Below are 24,123 nucleotides of genomic sequence, written 5' to 3' on the forward strand. Positions count from 1 at the left end.
TTATTGTGTCAAATGTATCGACCTGCACTGCAAACTGTTTAAAAAACATGCCACTTACGGGAGAAGTGAAATGGTTAAATGGCCAGTTTCCAAGGTAACAGAAGAGTTTTTGGAGAAGTGTGAGACGCACCAAGGAGAAAAACTGAAACTATTCTGTGAGGACCACAGGCAACTGTGCTGCAATACTTGCATTCTACTTAATCATAGGTATGTTGGTCGAGGTTATGTTGTCTACAAATTTTTCTAGTTTGTATGATTTGTATTGCCCCAAAGAAGTGGTTTTATAAAATGTAAAATATGACCATGTATAGTTATTCAATTTCACATGGACATGTTTATCATTATTTTGCTTGCATTTTATACAATATTATAGTATTGATTTTTAACTATTTTAGACCGTGTTCAAAAGTGACCATGATTGCTGATACCACTATGTCTGCAACAGACCTTCAGTCCCAGTCAGCCAAGATTAACACTATTCTGGATCAACTTATGAAGCTGCAAACAAACTGGGAGAGCAACATGAAGACGCTGCAAACGTCATATGAAGAACAGTTGAAGGAATTGACAAGTGTGCGCCAGAAAATAAATGCCGCTTTAGATAAGCTGGAGAAGACCACACTGAAGGAAATGGATGAAGTGAAGGCCGTCTTGTATGCTTCTCTCAAGTCCGATGCTGACGAATGCTTCAGGTTTCGTACTGAGTTGACACGTCTCAGTGAGGCTATACAGGAAGCAGGCAAAAAGAGCAAGGAGCTTACCTTCATAGCATATCAGAAGAGTGAAGAGATGATCAAACAAGCAGACAGGTGCTTGAACCAGAATTCAATACAAACCGAACTGTCATTAAAGTTTATTGTTGACAATGACACTGAAGGGTGTTTATCCAACCTCTCACGCCTTGGTCATACCGTACATGTTACGAAGGGCCTGACAATACAGGGTAGACAAGACCTGGCAATCACAGTAGCTTCGACAACTCCCATTAGTGTGAAAATACCATGTGATAAAAGTACTTCGTATATTATCATGGGCATGTGTAGTCTGTTCAATGGTCAGATTCTGCTTGCAGATCATATTAACAATAGATTAAAGCTGTTGGACCTGCAGCACAACGTGGTCAGTTTTTGTGATATGTCTGGCTCTCCATATGACATGTGCCTGATCACCCCCTGCCAGGTAGCAGTGGCTGTGGGCAAAGGCATACAGTTTGTCTCTGTGCACAGTGGCCAGCTGGTGAAGGAGAGAGACATACAGCTACCACACGAATGTATAGGAGTAGCCCATCACCACGGGGACCTCTTTGTGACCTCCGGTACTGCTCTGTACAAGTACAATCTCACCGGCACACTGGTGAAAATGATGTATGAGGATACATCTATTTATTCGACAGGTAATTGTGATAAAAGTTTCATTCCTTGTGATTTATAAAAGAGGGCGATAGGTCATAGGCTGCTCACCTCGGTCTTTCGGGAACTTGAAATGTTCTGAGCAATTTTTGAGATGTTTTCAAAACCATTTTCGAAATCGGCAAAGATATCATCAGAACACTTATTCTGAACACGTTTCATGAAGCTTCGACAAACAAATGTGATTTCAAGATTGTTCGCAATGTTTCACTATAACCATATTAGGAAACGTTTCCTATTTACCACGTTTGTTTTCAACTTACTGAAACCTTTTTCGATCTCGGCAAAGATATCATTAAAACAAGTAAATCCCCACCCACTTATTGGGACTTGAGGGATGACTTTAACAAACGGATGACCACAGTACGATGTTGCATGACGAATACCAAACATCTTGGTCTTGAGCTTTAAAAGAAGATTGTTTAAGTGTTCAATATACATGTAGACATATACAGGAATCAAATATATTACGGGGCGGGTCAATCATCCCAAGGGCATGATTTGAACAAACTGGGTAGTTGACCATTATAGCATATGAGATACCCAATCCCAAACCTCTGAGCATTTCTATTTAAAAAATAAAGCTAGTTTATAACTTTTCACTATATACATATACGAGAAACAAGATTCAACCAGAATAGAGCAACTTTGACCAAAGTGGCTGTATTTGACTGAACGTTTCTATAGTAGAAGACAACCATTTGATGTTACCAGCCAAATACCAAATATATGTGTCTTACGGTTTCACATGCGAAATTTAAAATGATCACAATAAACAGTTTCTAGAGAAATAAGGTATAATACAGGGCGGGTTTAATTCTAATTAGAAGGGCAAGATTTGACATTCTAGGTAAATGACCACCATACGATGTTTAATGCTAAATGTTATACCTCTGATTCTTTACGTGTTATAGATTTTTGAGAGTAACCGGTATTCGCTGTAAAATTTTATATAAATCATGTGACCACTGGGGCGTGACAACGTTTACCTCAGGAGAATGAATTGAACAAACTTAGTAGATGACCACTAGACAATGTAACCAATTTTAAATCCATGACAGTTAGGCTTTCAGATAATTATTTGTTATGTTTTCATTCTACAAATGTTTTTTTTCTGGCGACAGCAACACGACTTAAACGGTTTTAACAACTTTGAAAATTGGGTCTCCTAAAGATCATATTCCCGTGAAGTTTTGGTAAATGGTATGTATTAAAGGCTATGAATTATATAATAAAACAACTTTTGATCGGCAATTATAGAGTTTTTTTTACGAGGCGTCCCAATGATAGAAATAACATAAAGAGGTATTTAATCTCATTATAAAAAACAAATAAATTATTAATATACATTCGAATGTTTGTATTTTAAAATGCATCTAATGTCTTTTTTTATTAAGTGTGTAACTTTATTGATTTATCTTTTTGTGAGATAATAGTGGCAGTCATGTTCTTCAAATGCAATTAGTCTTTTTTTATCTGGTAACCCAATTCCAGTTGTTTAAAAAATTATGTTATACTCTCTGGACATAGGAAAAACAACAAAAGACACCCACATCTAAGGAAAATGTAAAAAAAAATGAAACTTTCAAATTTCATACACATGATGCGGCGTCTCATCTGGGTCTGCGCTGTTTGCTTAAAGGAACTTCTGTAAGAAATATTCTTAATATAGAAATTAATATACTAGACATCCCTAATTTTGGAAATAAATTCATCCAATTTAGAAGAATGGGTGAGTCCACTAGGCATAAATAGATTAATTATATTACTTTTTATATTCCTACAGTCTGGTGGTGTGCAGTGAGTCCATCTGCTGACAAGATCTATGTTACCAACCATGTCGATCACAAACTCCTCACCCTGGCCAGCGATGGGACTGTTATCTCCACCTTCACTGACCCGGAAATGAAAGGCCCATCCGGTGTACATGTTACACCTGCTGGACAGTTGTTGATATGTTGTCTGTTATCCAATAGTCTCATTCAGGTGGACAGAAAAGGCAAGCAGAAGATTGCTACAGTGGCTACACAGAAGGATGGACTTAAAAACCCTCGTTCAGTCCTCTATAACTGGAAATCTGGCTCAGTCATTGTGGGAAATTCCAATGAAAACATTCTGGTGATGAATTTAATATGAATTTAATTGTGCATATGTTATAATACAAGATTTGTTTTGGACTATACTTTGCACTAAAATGAATCAATTATAATTCACCAGTGGTTAAAAGATCTATGTTATCAGGAATAGCCTTGACAGGCACAGGCCATTGATGCCCCTGAGAGATGGTACTGTTATCTCCAGCTTCATTGGTCATTGCATAATACTTCGTAAGTTTTATTGCATAAAATGTTATACGTTCGTAATGAAATTCGTTGACATAAATTTCTCAATACCAAAACTAACAATGAAATTAATATAACAACGTAAATTTAAGCTTTTTGTAAGCCATGACATATATTTTTATTTACATATTGTTAAAGTTTATTAGTCTACGCAAGTTCAGAAAATAAAAAAAAAATACAGTGAAACAATATATTTTATTTCAATAGATTGGGATTTAAATGTTCATAAAATGCACATTTTGTTAATGATGCAAACAAATAGCCAGTATTTTTTATATCAAGTGTAAATAAAACCACCTGGTTCGGAGTGATCAGATTGTTACAAGCTTCATCTTTAGTCATATTGGCAGCTTATCAATAAATATTTTCGAAGATTATATATGACGTACTCAAAATAAGTTGACTTTATTGCAAGTAAATAATATTAGATTGTCGTAGATTACTAAAATGATTACGAGAAATACGTTAAAAAAGCAGATGCCCATGTCAAGAGTCTCCTGCATAATACACCAAGAATCTATATATTTTTTATTATCACAAATATACTTCGTGCTGAAAAGTAAGAAGTTTACGCAGCAACTCTTATAAAGTTGCATGTTTGCAGTTTGGGAAAAATCGACATAGATTTATAAAAAAAAAGCATGAATGTATTTTATTCACTGCAAAGTAACACTCTTGACAACGAACAATCTTTCTGTCATCAATCACAATCAGTAAAATTATTAAGCATGTGTAACACTTTTTCATCAGAAAATGTACAAAATACATGCATTACTAACGTAGTGTTTTGAGTACACACATTATATGAAACGCATGGAGGATCCATGAGTAGCATGCTAGATTTTTCGTATGAAAGATAACTTTTTATTCCGTTTTTGTCTTGCTATTTTATTCTTTTTTATTCCTTAACATGCATACTTGTGAACAAGTCCTTTTACAATACTTGAATCACACATTATCAAGTTTTCTATGTTAATAATGATTGTCACTTGCATTTAATTCACTGTAGTGTCATTATATTTCTATGTCTTTCTCTATGTTCAATGTAGGTTAAAGTATCTTGGTAGCAATAACGAACATGTATTTATACATGTAATGATTATGATTTTGCTATGTGCATAGAAATTTAAACTTATGAAAGGAAACTCATATTTGTATTGTTTTGTAATAACTGCCAAGAATTGACCTTGCTTTTCAAGCTAAAAAGCTAACTCATCATGCCGTTATATAAACTACATTATCCAGTTTGCATAAACATGAATAAGACGGATTTTATTCGTTATAAACTACATTAACCAGTATTTATTAACTTTAGTCCCATTAGTGTAATGCACATGTATTCGTTGTCATCATTTTTATTTCAAGTGTAACAACTTTATTTACGACACACCAAGGTCGCCATACAAAAAGGACTCGCAGAGTGTCACAAAATGGATTCTACTAGCTTAATGTTCATTCTCATGCAGACTATGATAATCTATTACTCTATTCAATTCAATGTTAACAGAAAACTGCTTTTTAATTGCTATAAAAATACATAAATTTTGACGTTGATTTTATCGGGAGGTAAACTGAAATTTGACACTTGAATATGTTGAATATAATAAACCCTTTGGCTTCAACCTTGAGTACATTAATTCAAACAAGTAAATATTGATTACAGATTAGTAGTATCTCTATCCAGCGTAATGTTTGCCCAAATTTAGATTTTGTATCACTAAACGCTGGAATGTGAGGCTCAATTGGTCATTGTCGGCTCGGGTACTTCTTAAATATATCCCGGGTACTATTAAGTATACTTAAATGTACCCCGGGTACGGAAAATATATTAACACGTACCCGGCCAATTTAGACTGTACCCGAGTATTATTCCCGCCCTAAATCCGATTTCGTAAAACGCGCTACGGAATACGAAAGAAAAGTCTCTTTGAAAAAAATCTTCCTAAACATGCTTTTTGAGCAGGAGTTTCGATAATATAGAGGCTATTTTACAGAAAATGGATAAAAATATGAACATATTTAATTTAAAAAAATAGCCGACAACGACCAATTAAGCGTTAGAATTCCCAGGTTCGTGTTAGTATATTTACCGTACCCGGGGTACATTTAAGTATACTTAAGAGTACCCGGGGTACATTTAAGTAGTACCCGAGTTGACAATGACCAATCGAGCGAAAGGGAGCGGCATTTAAAAATCAAACAAAAGTAATAAAGGGTATAAAACGGCGAAAAATATCTGTGTCGGCATGGTCGTCGCCATTTTGATCGTCACGTGATTAACTCCTCTGGATAAAGACTAGAAACCTCAACGTCTTTTGATGTGTATCAGGAAATAAAACTGATAAAAAAAATTAGCATATGTCAACCAGTTAGATTATCAAAATACAGAATATATTTATAGTCCCACAAATTTAATATTGAAATCAGTCGGAACTATAATGCACCAAACCTTAAATATATTCGTTCCAGGCAAAGCGAAAATAAAACAGCTAAAAAATATTTTAGCAACATACTGTCATAATGATAAAACCTTTAAATTAAGAGACATATTAATTAAAAAGTTTACATTTGGTAGTTTATATATGTATATGTTTGCAAGCAATTCGAAACAAATACAAAATTATAATTATAATGTTGATAGTTTACGTTTGCACATTTAGATTAGTATAGCTTACTTATGTTAATAGATCTCGAGTTTTGCAAAAAAGGTTTTGACGTATCAAGCACGGTTATAATGTTTATGTCTGCAATTATCAACAATCCACAAGAGGTCAAATACAGTATGCTTGTATTGTTATTGATTTCGTTTGAACATGTGTTATTGGAAATAATTGTTAATAATCTTAAATGTCCAACCAATTAAAAAAAATAGTTCATTTTATTTAATATTAACACGTATAACACATGATTTATATTTGATTCTAACCGTGTGTTGTATATTTATATTTTCATCTGATTTAAATTTCTGACTGAACATTTGCCAAAAATGTGGCATCAATACACTCCCCCACATAGAAAAAGTATACAGCAAATATATCTACAATTTAATACAGTTAGTTTTAAGATTCAAGATTGATATTAGTTTTTCTTCTCTTTATGAATTGTTGTAACGCACAAATTTAATATTACAAAAAGCCACTTTGTCTGGCTTAAACGCTAGATTATCAAGGTTGTCGTATTTTTTGTGTTGTCTATATTTATCAAGTATGTTTTACCTACAGGTAAACTTTCAGGGTATGTAGTGGCTTAAACTATATTTGAATATAGAAGAATTGTTTGTAAAGGCACTATACTATGTATTTGCATTTGAAAACATTATACCACCTTTTTGTATATTTTCTTCGAGAAAACATGTTATATTGTAAACTCTCTGAAATACCATTTCGAAAACATACTGTGCGTCTTCTACATGCGGAGTATCTTCCCACCATTTTATAAGAAAGGTCAAATAAAGGTATCCAAAATAATACACTGTTTGGCCTTAACATTGCTTATCAAGATGATAAGATTGAAATTATAAGTTAGAATCAATTTAATGGATTATTTTACAATGGTAAGCCTTTCATAGAGAGACATGCTTTTATTATAATTGCGTGCGCAACAAAGTCGCCTCTCGTTAGGTACAACATTCGTCAAACAATTGTTTCTTTACAATATATATTTTAATTTGTGAACACATTGGAAAATGCATACTTACATTCATTTGCTGGTTGAAACCACGTCGGTTACGATATTTGTGCATATTTTACAGACGAGTACAGACGACTTGACAAAAATAAGTGACGAGGTGTTGACGCGGACAATTGTTATCGTTGGGAAAACCGGAAACGGAAAGAGTGCGACAGGAAACACGCTTCGTGGCCGAGCGGAACGTAGACACTTACCACTTGTGTTTAACAGTTGTCGACACACCAGTCTTGTTTTCTGGCCGAATATTGGCACATACAGTTTTGAAACTCTTGGAAGCAATACACTGGGATCCACGTGTTTTGCTCATTCCTTAAAGAAGGTCGAATCACCGATCAAAACCAATATACTGTGAACCTGTTAAGAATAATATTTGACGAAGGTCTTTTTAAACATGCCATTGTTGTTGTAACACATGGCAACAATTGTGACGAAGATGCAGAGTTTCAACAGTTTTTAAAAAGTCAGCATGTAAAGAAGCTGAAAGATTTGTGTGGAAACCGCGTCATATAGATTGATAATAAGGCTCAGAAATTTTATATTCCTGAATTCGTCGACATGTGAAAGATCTGACACAAATATTGGCAAATTCACAAATCTGTTATCGAGACGTATTTAAAGGAAAACAATGCTGATATATCAGTCGGTAATAAATTACAAGAAATGAGCAATGAACTTACTAGGCGGCAAATTCCAAGTTGGAATTGGAAACTTATTGGTGGAATTGCAGCACTGGGTCTGCTGGCAGGTGCTTTGATTCTGGAAGATAGGGATGACGTTGCAACTTTAGTTCAAGTAGATACTCATCTAGTAAATACTGCTGTTAGCGGTGCGGTTGAAGTCGGAAGAAGCGGTCGTTACTGGCGCGCTAGATTTTTAATAGAAAATGAATTATTAATTTTTAGAACAATTTGTTTTAGGATGAAATAAGCTTCATTTATGTTGTATTATGAATTTTTATATTATGCAAACACAGTTCTGTTTTAAACACATGTTCTCATAATACTGACCGACTTGTTCGTAAAACGATTGTATGTGCTCAGTATTTGCAATATGAAGACGGCATTTTCTTCTTAGTATTTTGAAAAATGAATTATGATGTATGTCCTGTTCAGATAATTTGCGACTTGGTTAAAATACGTTCCGTTAAATTATGTATTTGCATAATCTGCTTACGATGACACTAGAGGTTCGTGTTAACTATATATTTAAATCTGTTTTGTATTAAAAAGACGTATTGTTAAAACTTAATTTTACGGAAGTCTTTGCAAACTTATTATTAATTTCATGTGTTATGCAAAACTGCGTTTCAACTACTATTTTCAATAATGTTTTCTAGGCGGGAACTCAAACTTTACGCATCTTTATGTTTATTGATGTATGCATGTTTTGTTTATTCTATTGTCAAGTAGCTACTTTAGTAAATAGTTTCATTACTGCTGTATTAAAATGAAAAAAGAACTCAAATCATCACAAAACAGTTAACATCCAAACATTTGTACTAATTTTGTTATTTGCATCATTTATTGCTTATGTGTATTCTGCGCTTGCCTTTGGTTGGATTTTGATTTTCTCTAAAGTATTTAGGCAGGTTTAAACAATTGTGCAAATAAAGCTCACTGACATATGATGGTTTGTGTGTTGTTGTTCTTTTTTCTAGTAAGGTTATATGTTGCTGAGAACGACTTTTTTTAACCATTTGCCAACAGATGAATTTTTCTGCTAAGCTCATGTTATGAAAGACAAATCAAAAACTGAAATTTCAGCGCTTAATTTCTTTTATTGAAAATTTTCTTATGACAATGATTATGTTCTAAGCATTCGCGCCGATTTCGGACATTTTGTCAAAAAAGAGCAACATGAGACTCGATGATTTGCAGTACATGTAATGACATATTTGGTGATTGTATTTCTCACCACACATGCTTTTGTAAAAAGTAAAACACCTTAACATACATAAGGAAGCAATATATATATATATATATAAATAAGACAAAACATAAAACTATCATGTTCTTTATGGACACGAAAAGCCTATAAAGTTTATATATGTATAATGATTTAAAGACAATTTCAATAGCAGCAAATGTAAACAGATGTGTGCGATTTAGAATCAATCGTTGCAAAGTGAAGTTTACTTTTTTCACACTGAGAAATATACATTTTTCACAATTAGATAAGGTATATACAAAACAACACAATTTGTATACAGTACTGAGTGTATATAGACCAAGTCGTTTTTGAATTTTACGTGCAGAAACACAAAATGTATACATTAGATTTCCATAATATACTTTATCATGCGTAATATGTTGACTTATGGAATTGCATACTAATTAAAGAATATACAATTATGCCATTAAAAAACATGTTACTCTAAACCCTCCAGGTATGCACAGTTGACAGTGCATAGTCAATGTTCTAAATGAGAATGATGATATCATTCACAATGCTTATTAATTTCTTTAACATTTACGTATTCAATGCCGGCAATATATTGTTGCACAGCATCAACATCATCAAATTAAGCAATCACATTACTTATATATTCATTGAATTTGTCAGGACGGATGGAGTTGTGTTACATGGCTTTGTGGGATTTTACAAGCATGTTAAACACACATTTGATTATACAAAGCATTTTAAGTTACAAATTGTCAGTTGTCAACTGATCAACTGTTAAAGTGACATCTTTAAGTACATATTGCGAAAGTAGAATACGGAATGTAAATAAAGTGGATACTGACACAAAAAGATCAACAAATGATTCTTAAGCAGTAGTTTAAGATTTAAATACTCCGGGTAAAATAGACAATGACATATTGTCAACTATCTTCATTATGATCACCAAAACGGCTAATACACACAGTATGATAGATGGAATACTGTAATACAGCCATACCAGGGGTGTCAATTGGCCAAAATCTAAAATCCTGAAAATAGGCCTATCGTTTTGGGGCCAGAGCAAAAAAGGGTTAATAATTCATGTAACTTTGTTTACTTGTGTATATAACTTTGTAAACAATATGTAAACGTAAAATAATTTGTGTTTAAGATGACATTTTGTGACAATAATCTTAAAATTCCAGAAAAAAATCCTCTGATTTATATCAAAATCAAAATTGGTCCTTAAGGGTCAAAATCCTGATTTCAGGAATAATCCTGAACTTTGACGCCTCTGCATACTTTGCATTTGTGTACGAAACAAAACAAGAAGATAAATCCTACCTTGATAAAAACAGGACGTTTATAAAACATGGAAAATGTTGTTCTGTTCCCTATTGCATTGATAAACATATTCGGTGCAATTAAATTTACACTTTTGACAATCAAAACAAATAAGGAAAAAAACGGTTTCACAGACTAAATTATTTTGGTTTTGGTATAACTTAAAAACAAAAATAATGTTTATTGAAAAAATCGGTTGAAAATGTACGCAAAACTATGGTCACACCTTAAAGTCGTTTTACTCGGAAACGACGTCAGCGCCGAATAGATCGAATTGCCTTTCCTATCCACATATACATTTACTATTTATTCATGACTGGACTGTTATGGCGAAAACTTGTTTAAAGTTGCACAGGACCAAATGTTAAATATTAAAACATAGAAACACGACGTTTACTGTGTTTTTTTAATCTATGTTAACCATTTCTTTATGAATAAAAATAATCATTCAATTTTGTATTATGGAAAGCCTGTTCTTCTCTTAAATGTCTGTGTTGTTCATAATATGCTTGTGAAACAGATAAGACGAAACTACTATTGAAGCAATATCAAAGCTTTTGCTTTGGTTGTTAAATGGCATTTATTAAAATGCCAATAACATAACGCGGACATTTAACACAATATACATTTAACCACTATGTGTAAAATATATATACATCATCGCTATGGCAATTCACAATAGTATTGGGATCGCTGTTCTGTCCATTTACAGTTGTAGTGTAATCGATGCTGTCTAAATTCACATTAAAGGCGGGGGTCACATCAATTCGAAGTTGCCGAGGGATCGCTGGTATGTCAGTTCACAATTCTAGTGGGACCACCGTTGTCTCGATTCAAAATTGTATTGTGATCGCCACTATGACAATTTAAACTTGTATTTGGATCGGTGCTATGTTAATTCCATATTTTAGTGGAATACCTTTTATCTCAATTAGCAATGTTCTGTTCTGTTCTGTGTTCTTCTTCAACCCCCTTTGTAGAGGAACCAAACAATCGTTTGACAGTGAATAATCCTCCACCGAATATACACACTCTATATTACACGTTCACACTATTCACTCCTTAAATCACACACCTTTCACTAGAATATAAGTCTATCCACTGATCGCGAATATATGCGACTTAGAACTGTACGCGCGATTTTTCATTAGTTGTTAAAATATTAAATGAGATAAAAATAAAAATAAAACATTAAGTGAATTTACGGAAGGTCGGAGAGTGCTTCTGTACATACATTAGAATTGTATTGCCTTGAATAAAAATACCCAATAAACACTATTGCCAGTTTAATTAAGAATTATGCCCTTCTTTAGTTTTTTTGTGTGTGTTTGGTACGGGGTGGTCGCTGGCTTGCATTGGTCACCAAGAGCAACTGACGTGTCCTGTCCAGACCGTACAACAACCGTCCACAATGCTTCTCAAACTCGTGAAATTCTGTAGACAAATGGGTTTTCAGGAAAGTTGGCCAACTGTTGATGAGTATGTAGAGCTGTTCGTCTACGGGTAAAGTATTAAAGGAAGTCTCTGTTATCGCCCCCCACTGACGTTCTATGTCTGCCATAATTGACTGTCTAACACTGTGTAGGGCACTACACTTGAGCACAAAATGTTTTGCGGTTTCGTTCTCTTCACCACACATCTGACATGTTGGGTTTATATCATATTGGTTAAAGTTCTTACGTTTTGTTTGGAGCATGTAAGTCCCTGTGAGTAACCGTACCTTTGTTTTTAACCGTTCTGACTCTCTGGCCGTATATTCCAATGAGAGCAAAGGGAGAATCTTACCAGGCACATACTTATCTTGTCTCAGGAAAAACAATGTGGAATATAAGGGTGTTAAACTGTCTATTTGATCACTCCAGTAGCTATGAACCGCCTTGAGTACACGTGTCTTCCATTTTCCCTTCGTGGGTGTGTTGTCAGCTAAGTCAGCAACAGTCCCCAACTCGTACTTCCACATTATATGCTGCACTTGTATGAACCAGGATGAGCTGTCAACTGATTTAAAGCTTATCTGACGTACAAGTAGCGCCCACTCAATACTGTTTCTATCCTGCGAGCATATTGTATGTAAGAAAGTCAGTGCCTGTATGTGAATTTGTGCTTCGATCGGTAAAAGTCCGGATAGAAGATATACTGCCGCATTGGCTGTGTTGTCTGGTAGTCTAAGAATTTCTTTAACAAACTTTCTTTGGAATGCTTCGAGACAGTTTATAATGCGTTCAGGAGGTAATAACAGTTCCAATCCATATAAAAGCACGGGAAGAACATAAGATTTGTAAAGATGAATAATGGACAGTACATTTAGTCCCGCTTGCCCTTTGTAACCACTACCGAATATACTATATGCTTTTCTTCTTGCTTTTTTTAAATTTTCATCCACATTAGCTTTTTGGTTGTTTAGCATAGAGTCAGTTCGTATAATACCGAGATGTATAGCTCTTTGCACAGATGGAATTTCGTCATTGTTCATGAAGAGGGGAGTAGACACGCCCTTTTTACGTTGGTGACTAACATGGATATGCACGCTCTTGGTAGGTTGTAACAGGTATCGCTCCATATTGGCGAATTCTGCTGAAATGTTTAACAGCTCCTGAGCTTCATTGGCCGTCTCGGCACATATGCATATATCGTCCGCACAAGCACTGGCCGAACATTTGACGTCACCAATAGTGGATCCCACCCTGGCTACTTGTAGGCGATCAAGCAGCGGGTTAACGTAGACCTTGTAAAGGTCGGTGCTCAGTACTCCACCCTGCCTAACGCCCTGCTGAACACTGAACTCAGCCGAGACACGCCCCTTCCACTTAACTGCACTATGTTGTGTCATCAATGTTCGTCAAATTGATCAAAAATTGTATCATTACATTTTGATAGTGTGTTTTTTTTGGTTAAGATTTTCTACTAAAAATACCAATGTTGAATTAAAGACAAACAAAAACACTTTTGAATTATTTTTTATTACACTGGGGAAAATGGAGATAAATTTCACATAATTTAAATAACCCAAAAAACTTTTTGTACAATATCAATTAAAATATTTGTTTACAGCAATATTCACACGCTTGAAAAAGATCAACATAGAAATATGAAAATAAAGTACAGTATTTTAAAAATACGGACGCCATACACATATCATGCAAATACTTGCAAAATAAACATAAAAACAATAACAAATATAAATAAATTTAGAAAATAAAAAAAACTTTTGTGTCAGCAACAATTATATTAACTTCTAGCACATTTGGTTGGTTTTTAAAACAAAAAACTGCTTTGGACAAACATGAAAAATAAATTAAGTGGTATTATGTTAGATATTGCCAAGAAAGGTTCAATGTATTTCGATTCAAATCCTTTATTATGACATTATAAATATGGTAAAGCATTATTTCTTGTTTAAATGTTTGTATCCAGCATATATCAAACATTTAAATCATAAACAAAATCTCATTTCCACATCTGTTTTTATGTTAGCACTGAAAGAGGCAATTTTGTTTTATTGTAATATTACTTGCTACATGTCAAACATTCAATCAACCAAGTGGATAACAACATGTTAAAAACATCCAAAATTAGTATTTAAAATTTGTATTTAGTTTTCATTCTTATTCATTAACAGCTTTTTAGATGATAACCTATTTGAGGTAGGTCCTATTTTCTGATATATTTACAATACACTCCAGACAGACATACTAAATATCCAAACCATTATTTTACATAGGACTGTTGAAGAGAAAATCTTGAATATACCAAGTCTTCGGCTCTAATAATTATTTACATTTGTTCAGTTCGAGCACAACTTACAACTGACTTATGACAATTTAAAACTTGATTGATAACTGATTCTGTCATCAGCTATGCATTATGTAAGTATTACATTAATACAGAATTCATCAATTTTGTATGTTTTAATATGATTATTATTATTATAAAAGTTATTTTTCTCTTCAAAAGAACAAAGAACAAAGTTAAAGGAAAAAAATAACTCTTCAAATGCGATAAATATAACTTAATGTATTTTTTACATATTTATTTACTAATCAAATATGTATTACATTTCTTTGCAGAACTATCTTTATATAAATGAATCAATCTTAACTTATCCAAGCACTTAAGAAGTTAATTTGAACTCAGATTTTCAAATACAGAAATTAAATGTTTAATAAACCCAATTAAACTTTAAAATAAACATTTACATTATACCATTTAATTGTGTTCAGTATAAAGTGCTGAACAATCGTAAAGCATTCATACAAAGTTACATAAGAAAGGATGATAAAGTATTACACATTTGTTCTCACAATATCAATAAAGATACAAAATATGAAGTGAATGGTGTTTACAACATACATAAATGACTCCATATACAAGACAAAATCAAAATAAGAAACCAACCGGAAAAAACTGTTAACAACAATCCATTTAACTTGTGACTTAATAAGTTACAAAACAAACAATATAAAAATGAGGTTTTTAAATATAAGCCATAGGTGAGATGTTCATATGAAACCTAATGGCATATGGATGTAAATAAATATAAGGGAATGAAACCGCATGGACTTCCGATTACCTACCATTTTTTTAATAAAATATTTGATTTTTTAGATTTCACTGATTACAAAAGGTTATCTTCTTTACATTATCATTTAATTCAGCAAAAATATACAGATATTAAGCAAGTCAAGAAATGGTGTTAATTTAATGCTGTACTCTCTTAAATGTGTTGTCATTACAGGTCATTAATTTTGTCAGCACCGGTATATGTCATATTTAAATAAAATGTCTATTGCATTAGCACTGACTTTGGTTTGCTCAAGCTTCACACAAGGCTAATATCAAAATTGCCATACTCAAACTTACATATTAATCCTTTTCTAAGTTAACGCCAATTTTTTCCATATCAGCAAATTAGCCATCTTACATGGAAGCTGGGTGCCCAATTTAACACAAATGTAAACAGTAAGAATGCAAACTGGTATAAGAAGAAAAAGTACATCTGTAGGGAAATGCTTTTAATATAAATTTCAAAGAATAAAAAAAATGTTGTAAATATTAATAAGCGAATTCGCTCGTTGTATAATGTTGTGTTGAATTATGTTACCTATTGACAAGAGAGACTGAGATTATTTATATGACAATAACAGATCAATATGAATGATACATTTGTAAACAGGAATGGTTGATCTAAAATAAAAAGACATGCTACGACTGGCTCATTTCTTATGTTTAAGTACCATGATGATATCACATACTGCCAAACCTTTCTGATCATAATATATGTAAACATGACTTTAGTGTCAAAAACTTATATTTGAGAAAAATGTTTTTATTACTCACGAAAAAAAGCCATACAATAAATTAAACAAGAGGGCCATGATGGCCCTTAATCGCTCACCTGACGAACCAAATACAGTCCCAACCCAGATTTCATCAAGATAAACATTCTGACCAAATTTCATAAAGATTAGATGAAAACTGTGACCTCTACTGTCTACACAAGGTTTTTCTACTATTTTACCTAGTTTTTGACCTAGTGACTAGTTTTTGACCCCAGATGACCCAAATACAATCCCAACCCAGATTTCATCAAGATAAACATTCTGACCAAATTTCATAAAGATTGGATGAAAACTGTGACCTCTACTGTGAAAACTGCGACCTCTTTTGTCTACACAAGGTTTTCTATTATTTGACCTATTATGTGACCTAGTTACCTATTTTTTGACCACAGATGACAAAAATACAATCCAAAACCAGACTTCATCAAGATAAACATTCTGACCAAATTTCATAAAGATTGGATGAGAACTGTGCCCTCTACTGTCAACACAAACAAATTGTTGATGGACGCACACACGCACACACAACAGACGCCAAACATCACATGGTCACATAAGCTCACCATGTAACTTTGTGACAGGTGAGCTAAAAAAGCTTTTTAGAGGTGACTTTTTCTAAAATTTGAACATTTAAAAGTTTACTGTTCATTGGAAATATGCCAGGTACAAAGCTTGTCTTTAATTATACTGATAAAACAAAATATATATCAAACTAAGATGATACAACTTGAAAAATGTTAATGATGAATCAGCCTTCTTTTTTTCAAAATAATAGTATGCAAGAACTAATAGTATGCAAGAACTGTCCTTATGACATGCAATTCATGCAAACATCAACAAATATTATGACATACCAGTAAAAGCAACATATATTTATGCCAGTACAGGGATGAAACCCGATATATATAACATAAATACAAAAATATGAATTAAGTATATAAACTTGTTCAATGGAAAATATCGGTGAAACAGAAAAAAGTAGTAACACCATGTGCCAAACTACACTCAAGAAAAAATATCCGTATTAAGGAAACAAGAAGACCATGATGGCCCTAAAACGCTCATCTGACTTCAGGGAAAACAAATTGTTGAATATGACCTGATGATCTAGCTTAAACACTATTTGACCCACATTCAAACATATCTTTAATATTGTTGAGAAACATTGTGACAACTTTTCATCAAGATTGAGCATAAATGTGGCATCAAGTGGTAACAAGTTTGGTTTTTCATTTTACCTGGTCACCTATTTTGGATGCCCATGACCCGGACTAAAAGTTGGTCCAAATATTGTCAAAATAAACATTTTTACCAAGTTTCATCAAGATTGATTCATAAATATGGCTTCTAGATTGGTAAAACGGTTATTTTTTTCCTAAAATTTGACCTGGTAGCCTAGATTTTGAATGCAAGTGTCAAAGATTCAATTTCGATCCAGATGTTTTCTCTAACGCTTCATCTTATTGACTCGTTTATGTGGGCTCTAAAATGTTTATACAGTTTTTTAACACATAAGATCCAGTTTCAAAATTTTATAAAGATCAAGTCATTAATATGGCCTCGAGAGTGGAACAAAGGTTTTTGAAAGATTTGACCTTGTTTTTGGATGCGCATGTCTAATTTGGCTTCTAGCGGTAACAAAGTTGTTCAAATATTTGACCGGGTGACCTAGTTTTGGGCCATGCATGACCCAGATTAATATTCCGCCTAGATGTTATGACGATAAACATTCTGACCAAGTTTAATTAAGAGAGGATGACAACAATTGCTCACCACTAGCAATTTGTATTAACCCAGTGGTATATGTACTAAAACTCACAGAAATACCTTGAACATGCATTTGAAATTATCAAGTATTACCAGTATACCTGGACCAACTTTTTTTACGTAAAGCAAAAAAAAAAATTTTTGTATTTCTTCCTGTACATCCAAACAAAAATGACATACTCATGGTTTAAAACACTACCTGATAAATGGCAAACAATGCTGGTAGCAGTTGAGAAATGTCATGGAAATACAAAAACAGCCAAAAGAAAACAGCTCATAAATGAAAAAATGGAATTTGTTAAAGTCTAAAGTCACTATACGTCCACCACCATCTTTTTATGGACATCCATACTGCCTACCACCTGTAACGAGAATAAAAATAAATGGACCATTAATTGAAATGCTGATAAACTGAAGCATGAAACAACAACAACAAGATTTAAACATGTAGCTAGTTACATATCAGCAATCAAATATAAACAAGGTCATGGTAGCTCACCCGTGTTTTCTTTGTCATGCACCAAAAACTGTTTTAATGTAAACGTTTAACACTAAAAGAAATGTGAAGATTAAATATATATCATAATATATATTTCTTTAATAACTTACGGAACAAAACTCTTCAAAAGAGATTTTTCCGTCTCCATCCGCGTCAGCATGAATTATAGTTTTATCTACTATTTGTTGAAGCTGGTGATCCTTGAGGTTATTCCCCACCATCATCTTCAACACCTGATAGAGCTCCCCATTTGAGATGTAGCCGTCTTTGTCCATGTCGTAGATTTTGAATGCGACTGAAATGAAAAGCGGCAATCTCTGGGGAATGAAATTCTCAAGTCAACAACTTCTGAGCCTCAACTTATATTGAAAACGTAATTAATGAAAAAGAGAATGTTTATGACATTTTAACTGATCAAAAGATTTATTAATTGATGACATAATTTCTCAGAATTACTTTGTCTGCAGCACCATATTAAATACTAACATCAAAAGCAGTCAGCACTTCAAATGCAATTCAGACTACATATTATTAACATAGGACAACAAAAATTGGTAAGTTTCCAAAAACTAATTGTTTGCAAGAAAGCCCAACATTTTCAAACAAGTAGCCAAAGGCCCCAAGGTGATCATCCCAGACCAAAAAGAACTCAACATGTCTGAGCAGTTATTCACAAGGTTAAACAAACTGCCCAAATATCTGGACGACATTAGTTTTATTTAACCACAATCATGTTCAAACTCAGATAGGATATAATGACAACAAAGTTTTTCAAGCAAGTTTCACGATTTGAAAATTTGAAAAATGTGAGTGTTCTAACATGTTTACTGTATAAGGAAACATAAAGAAAACTGTCCCACCTCATGGTGACCATATTTTTTCAATGGGCATGAACCACAACTCACTCAAAAAAATGAATAAAAAATGATAAAAGCAAGTTTAAAGTAGATTGCATTCACAAATATGACTGGAGAGTTTCTTCTATCTGACCCAATACTCTAGTTTTTTTTCCTACATTACCCAGTCTCTAATCATCTGAGATATTATTGGGACAAATGTTCTCAACAAGTTTCATAAAAGATTGGGCAATACATATAGCTTCTAGTGTTCACACTATTTTTCTTAGCTTACACATAGTGACCTACTATTCGAAGCCAAGTCGCCAAGTGAAGCCAATATAAAGAAGAACAAGAGGGCATGAAAGGCCCAAAGTCGCTCACCTGAGATAACAAGAGATTATTAGGACAAATCTTCTGACCAAGTTTCATGAAAATCAGAAAATAAATGTGGCCTCTAGTGTTAACAAGGTTTTGCTATAGCCAAATAAGGAAAAATGCCCCGCCCCCTGGCAGCCATGTTTTTCAACCAACCGGGATAATATTTGAACTCGTCCAAGATATTATCGGGATGAATCTTCTGACCAAGTTTCATGAAGATTGGACAATAAATGTGGCCTCTAGTGTTAACAAGATTGTACTATAGCCAAATAAGGAAAAATGCCCCGCCCCTTGGCAGCCATGTTTTTCAAGCAAAGGTTACGATTCTCAATCTCATCCAAGATATCATTGGGATAAATCTTCTGACTAAGTTTCATGAAGTTTGGAAAATAAATGTGGCCTCTAGAGTGTTAACAATGTTTTACTATAGCCATATAAGGAAAAATGCCCCACCCCCTGGTGGCCATGTTTTTCGACCAACCAGCATCATTTTGAACTCGTCCAAGATATTATTGTGATGAATCTTCTGACCAAGTTTCATGAAGATTGGACAATAAATGTTGCCTCTAGAGTGATAACAAGATTTTACTATAGTCATATATAGCCATATACATGTACATGTAATGAAAGGCCCCACCCCTTGGCAGCCATGTTTTTCAAGCAAAGGTTACCATTTTTGAACTCATCCTAGATATCATTGGGACAAATCTTCTGACCAAATTTCATGAAGATCGGAAAATAAATGTGGCCTCTAGAGTGTTAACAATGTTTTACTATAGTCATATAAGGAAAAATGCCCCGCCCCCTGGCGGCCATTTTTTTCAACCAACCGGCATCATTTTCGAACTCGTCCAAGATATTATTGGGATGAATCTTCTGACCAAGCTTCATGAAGATCAGACAATAACTGTGGCCTCTAGAGTGTTCACAAGATTTTACTATAGCCATATAAGGAAAAATGCCCCGCCCCTTGGCAGCCATGTTTTAAAAGCAAATGTAACCATTTTCGTAATCATCCAATATATAATTGAGACCAATGTTCTGACCAAATTTCATGAAGATCGGACAATTTATGTGGCTTCTGGAGTGTTCACAAGGCAAATGTTGACGACGCACGACGGACGACGGACAAAAGGCAATCACAAAAGCTCACCATGAGCATGTTGTGCTCAGGTGAGCTGAAAAACACTGGTGACCTTGACCTTACCCAAATACAAACTAGGACTCCATGCAAGCTCAAAATCACCTTCTTGTTTCCAGTTTCCAGCCATACCCTTATCAAAAAAGAGCTTGTCACAGTAGTGCCAAATCCCTGCCGAAATGCATTTGCTTGTATGACAACATTTGTTTTAGAGAGTAGAATAGTATTTGTAAAAACAAATAAAGGGAGATAATTCATTATGCTCCGGACAAAAATTTACTTTGAAATTAAACAAGGGCTGTTTGTAAAACATGCATGCCCCCCATATGGGCTCTCCGTTGTAGTGAGAGCCATTGTGTGAATATGTTTTTTGTCACTGTGACCTTGACCTTTGACCTAGTGACCTGAAAATCAATAGGGGTCATCTGCCAGTCATGATCAATGTACCTATGAAGTTTCATGATCCTAGCCATAAGCATTCTTGAGTTATCATCCGGACACCATTTTACTATTTCCGGTCACCGTGGCCTTGACCTTTGACCTAGTGACCTGAAAATCAATAGGGGTCATCTGCGAGTCATGATCATTCTACCTATCAAGTTTCATGATCCTAGGAATAAGCGTTCTTCAGTTATCATCCGGAAACCATTTTACTATTTCGGGTCATCGTGACCTTGACCTTTGACCTAGTGACCTGAAAATCAATAGGGGTCATCTGCGAGTCATGATCAATCTACCTATCAAGTTTCATGATCCTAGGCCTAAGCGTTCTTGAGTTATCATCCGGAAACCATTTTACTATTTCGGGTCACTGTGACCTTGACCTTTGACCTAGTGACCTCAAAATCAATAGAGGTCATCTGCGAGTCCTGATCAATCTACCTATCAAGCTTCATGATCCTAGGCCTAAGCGTTCTTGAGTTATCATCCGAAAACCATTTTACTATTTCGGGTCACTGTGACCTTAACCTTTGACCTAGTGACCTGAAACTCAAAAGGGGTCATCTGCGAGTCATGATCAATCTACCTATCAAGTTTCATGATCCTAGGCCTAAGCGTTCTTGAGTTATCATCCGGAAACCATTTTACTATTTCGGGTCACCGTGACCTTGACCTTTGACCTAGTGACCTCAAAATCATTAAAGGTCATCTGCGAGTCATGATCAATGTACCTATGAAGTTTCATGATTCTAGGCCCAAGCGTTCTTGAGTTATCGTCTGACAACCACCTGGTGGACGGACCGACAGACCGACCGACAGACCGACATGAGCAAAGCAATATACCCCCTCTTCTTCGAAGGGGGGCATAATAAAGGGATATAATTCAAAAACTAAGGTAGATAGAGTTATGGTTCTTAGTCACTGCACTTCTCCTACTTGCCAACTGTTTAAGTTTCAAGTTTAAAGTAAATCCCTTCAGTAGATTTAGAGTTATGCTCCGGACTAAAAATTTACTTTAAAATTATATAAAAGGGGAGACAATTCAAAAACTAAGGTAGATATAGTTATGGTTCTTGGTCAATGCACTTCTCCTAGTTGCCATATGTTTATATTTCAAGTTTCAAGTAAATCCCTTCAGTAGATTTAGAGTTATGCTCCGGACAAAATTTACTTTAAACTTATATAAAAGGGGAGATAATTCAAAAACTAAGGTAGATAGAGTTATGGTTCTTAGTCACTGCACTTTTCCTACTTGCCATCTGTTTATATTTCAAGTTTCAAGTAAATTCCTTCAGTAGATTTTAAGTTATGCTCCGGACAAAAGTTTACTTTAAAATTATATAAAAGGGAAATAATTAAAACTAAGGTAGATAAAGTTGTGGTTCTTGGTCACTGCACTTCTCCTGGTTGCCATCTGTTCATATTTCAAGTTTCAAGTAAATCCCTTCAGTAGATTTAGACTTATGCTCCGGACAAAAATGTACTTTAAAATTATATAAAAGGGAGATAATTCAAAAACTAAGGTAGATAGAGTTATGGTTCTTGGTCACTGCACTTCTCCTAGTTGCCATATGTTTATATTTCAATTTTCAAGTAAATCCCTTCAGTAGATTTAGAGTTATGCTCCGGACAAAATTTACTTTAAAGTTATATAAAAGGGGAGATAATTCAAAAACTAAGGTAGATAGAGTTATGGTTCTTAGTCACTGCACTTTTCCTACTTGCCATATGTTTAAGTTTCAAGTAAATCCCTTCAGTTGATTTTGAGTTATGCTCCGGACAAAAATTAACTTTAAAATTATATAAAAGGGGAAATAATTCAATAACTAAGGTAATTAGAGCTGTGGTTCTTGGTCACTGCACTTCGCCTAGTTGCCATCTGTTTATATTTCAAGTTTAAAGTAAATCCCTTCAGTAGATTTAGAGTTATGCTCCGGACAAAAATTTACTTAAAATTATATAAAAGGGGAGATAATTCAAAAACTAAGGTAGATAGAGTTGTGGTTCTTGGTCACTGCACTTCTCCTAGTTGCCATCTGTTTATATTTCAAGTAAATCCCTTCAGTATATCTAGAGTTATGCTCCGGACAAAAATTTACTTTAAAGTTATATGTTGCGATCTGGAATGCAAATCAGTAAAAGACATGTATATTACAAGTACAAATTTCTAAATTGTCTTATTATCATTGTTTATTTTAAAAAAAACAACACCAGTATGTCATAAAGATATATTGCTATTCAAACATCCTGGCAAACAATTCGCTAACAATTACCTAATAAACAATGACAAGTCTAATATTATTATTATAAGCAATTAAAAGACTTGTGGAGAAGAGTTGAGAAATCAGTGAAGGCAATGGCTGCTTGTTTATAAGGGACTTTCCCTGTCCTAAACAGAATTTCAATCATATGAGTCGCATTCTGAGAAAACTGCGCAAAATGCATATGCGTTAAGTGCCGTCCCATATTAGCCTGTGCAGTCCACACAGGCTAATCAGGGTCGACACTTTCCACCTAAATTGGATTTTTTTGTTGAGAAGAAACTTCATTTAAATGAAAAAATGTCATAAAAGCGGAAAGTGTCGTCCCTGATTAGCCTGTGCAGACTGCACAGGCTAATCTGGGACAACACTTGACGCACATGCATTATGCCCAGTTTTCTCAGAACGCCGCTCATATAATCATGTCAGTTAGCCTGCTATTATTTGTCATGGGTAAGCTAGTAAACCCGTACTGAGTGCTCATACTTATAATGTCAGTACCTGATATCTGCCTCACTTAAATCAAAGGTAGGGGGAAAATGGCCGAAAACATAATTTCTTGACTAAGTAACACTGTTTTGAGGCCTGGCTACGCGTTTAACCAATATCCATGGATCTGTAATTGAACGCTCTACCAACTGAATTAAACGGCTTGGTTAGATTAAAATAAATTAACCTAAAACAACGTGTCACATGGAATCTTTCATTTAAATCATAATTCTGAACTAGGACTAGCTGTACTAGATACTCTCTTATTCTCACTTTAGAATTACCAGTTTTATTCCCCTTGAC

The 24,123-nt window shown here is 34.2% G+C and overlaps 2 protein-coding genes and 1 long non-coding RNA gene across 6 annotated transcripts in view; 1 reads left to right on the forward strand and 2 right to left on the reverse strand.

Moving 5' to 3' along the window:
* The window catches only part of LOC127874870 (calcineurin subunit B type 1), a 163,087-nt gene that overhangs the window by 107,921 nt on the left and 31,043 nt on the right, over positions 1 to 24,123 (reverse strand). For 2 of the 4 annotated variants that reach the window (XR_008047137.1, XR_008047138.1), the window contains exons 5-6: positions 18,382 to 18,566; positions 16,149 to 18,134 (exon numbers count right to left, since the gene is read on the reverse strand). Coding sequence is in view for 2 of the 4 variants with exons in the window: in XM_052419537.1 (XP_052275497.1) it covers positions 18,087 to 18,134; positions 18,382 to 18,566 (233 nt within the window). In the remaining 2 variants the exon portion in view is untranslated. Of the gene's footprint in view, positions 1 to 13,609; positions 18,135 to 18,381; positions 18,567 to 24,123 lie in introns of those variants that run through there. The other 2 variants (XM_052419537.1, XM_052419535.1) reach the window with 1 other exon arrangement.
* LOC127872348 (uncharacterized) lies at positions 433 to 4,805 on the forward strand. The gene is made up of 2 exons (XM_052415681.1): positions 433 to 1,393; positions 3,196 to 4,805. Exons 1-2 carry the CDS (start codon positions 433 to 435, stop codon positions 3,543 to 3,545), a joined length of 1,311 nt encoding a protein of 436 aa, XP_052271641.1. The 3' UTR covers positions 3,546 to 4,805.
* On the reverse strand, positions 18,693 to 23,219 carry LOC127874874 (uncharacterized). The gene is made up of 2 exons (XR_008047142.1): positions 21,657 to 23,219; positions 18,693 to 21,511 (listed from the first exon to the last, which is right to left on the reverse strand). It is a non-coding gene; the product is annotated as an uncharacterized LOC127874874 (long non-coding RNA).

The sequence above is a fragment of the Dreissena polymorpha genome, chromosome 3 (assembly GCF_020536995.1).
Source record: "Dreissena polymorpha isolate Duluth1 chromosome 3, UMN_Dpol_1.0, whole genome shotgun sequence".
Taxonomy (NCBI): Eukaryota; Metazoa; Mollusca; class Bivalvia; order Myida; family Dreissenidae; genus Dreissena; species Dreissena polymorpha.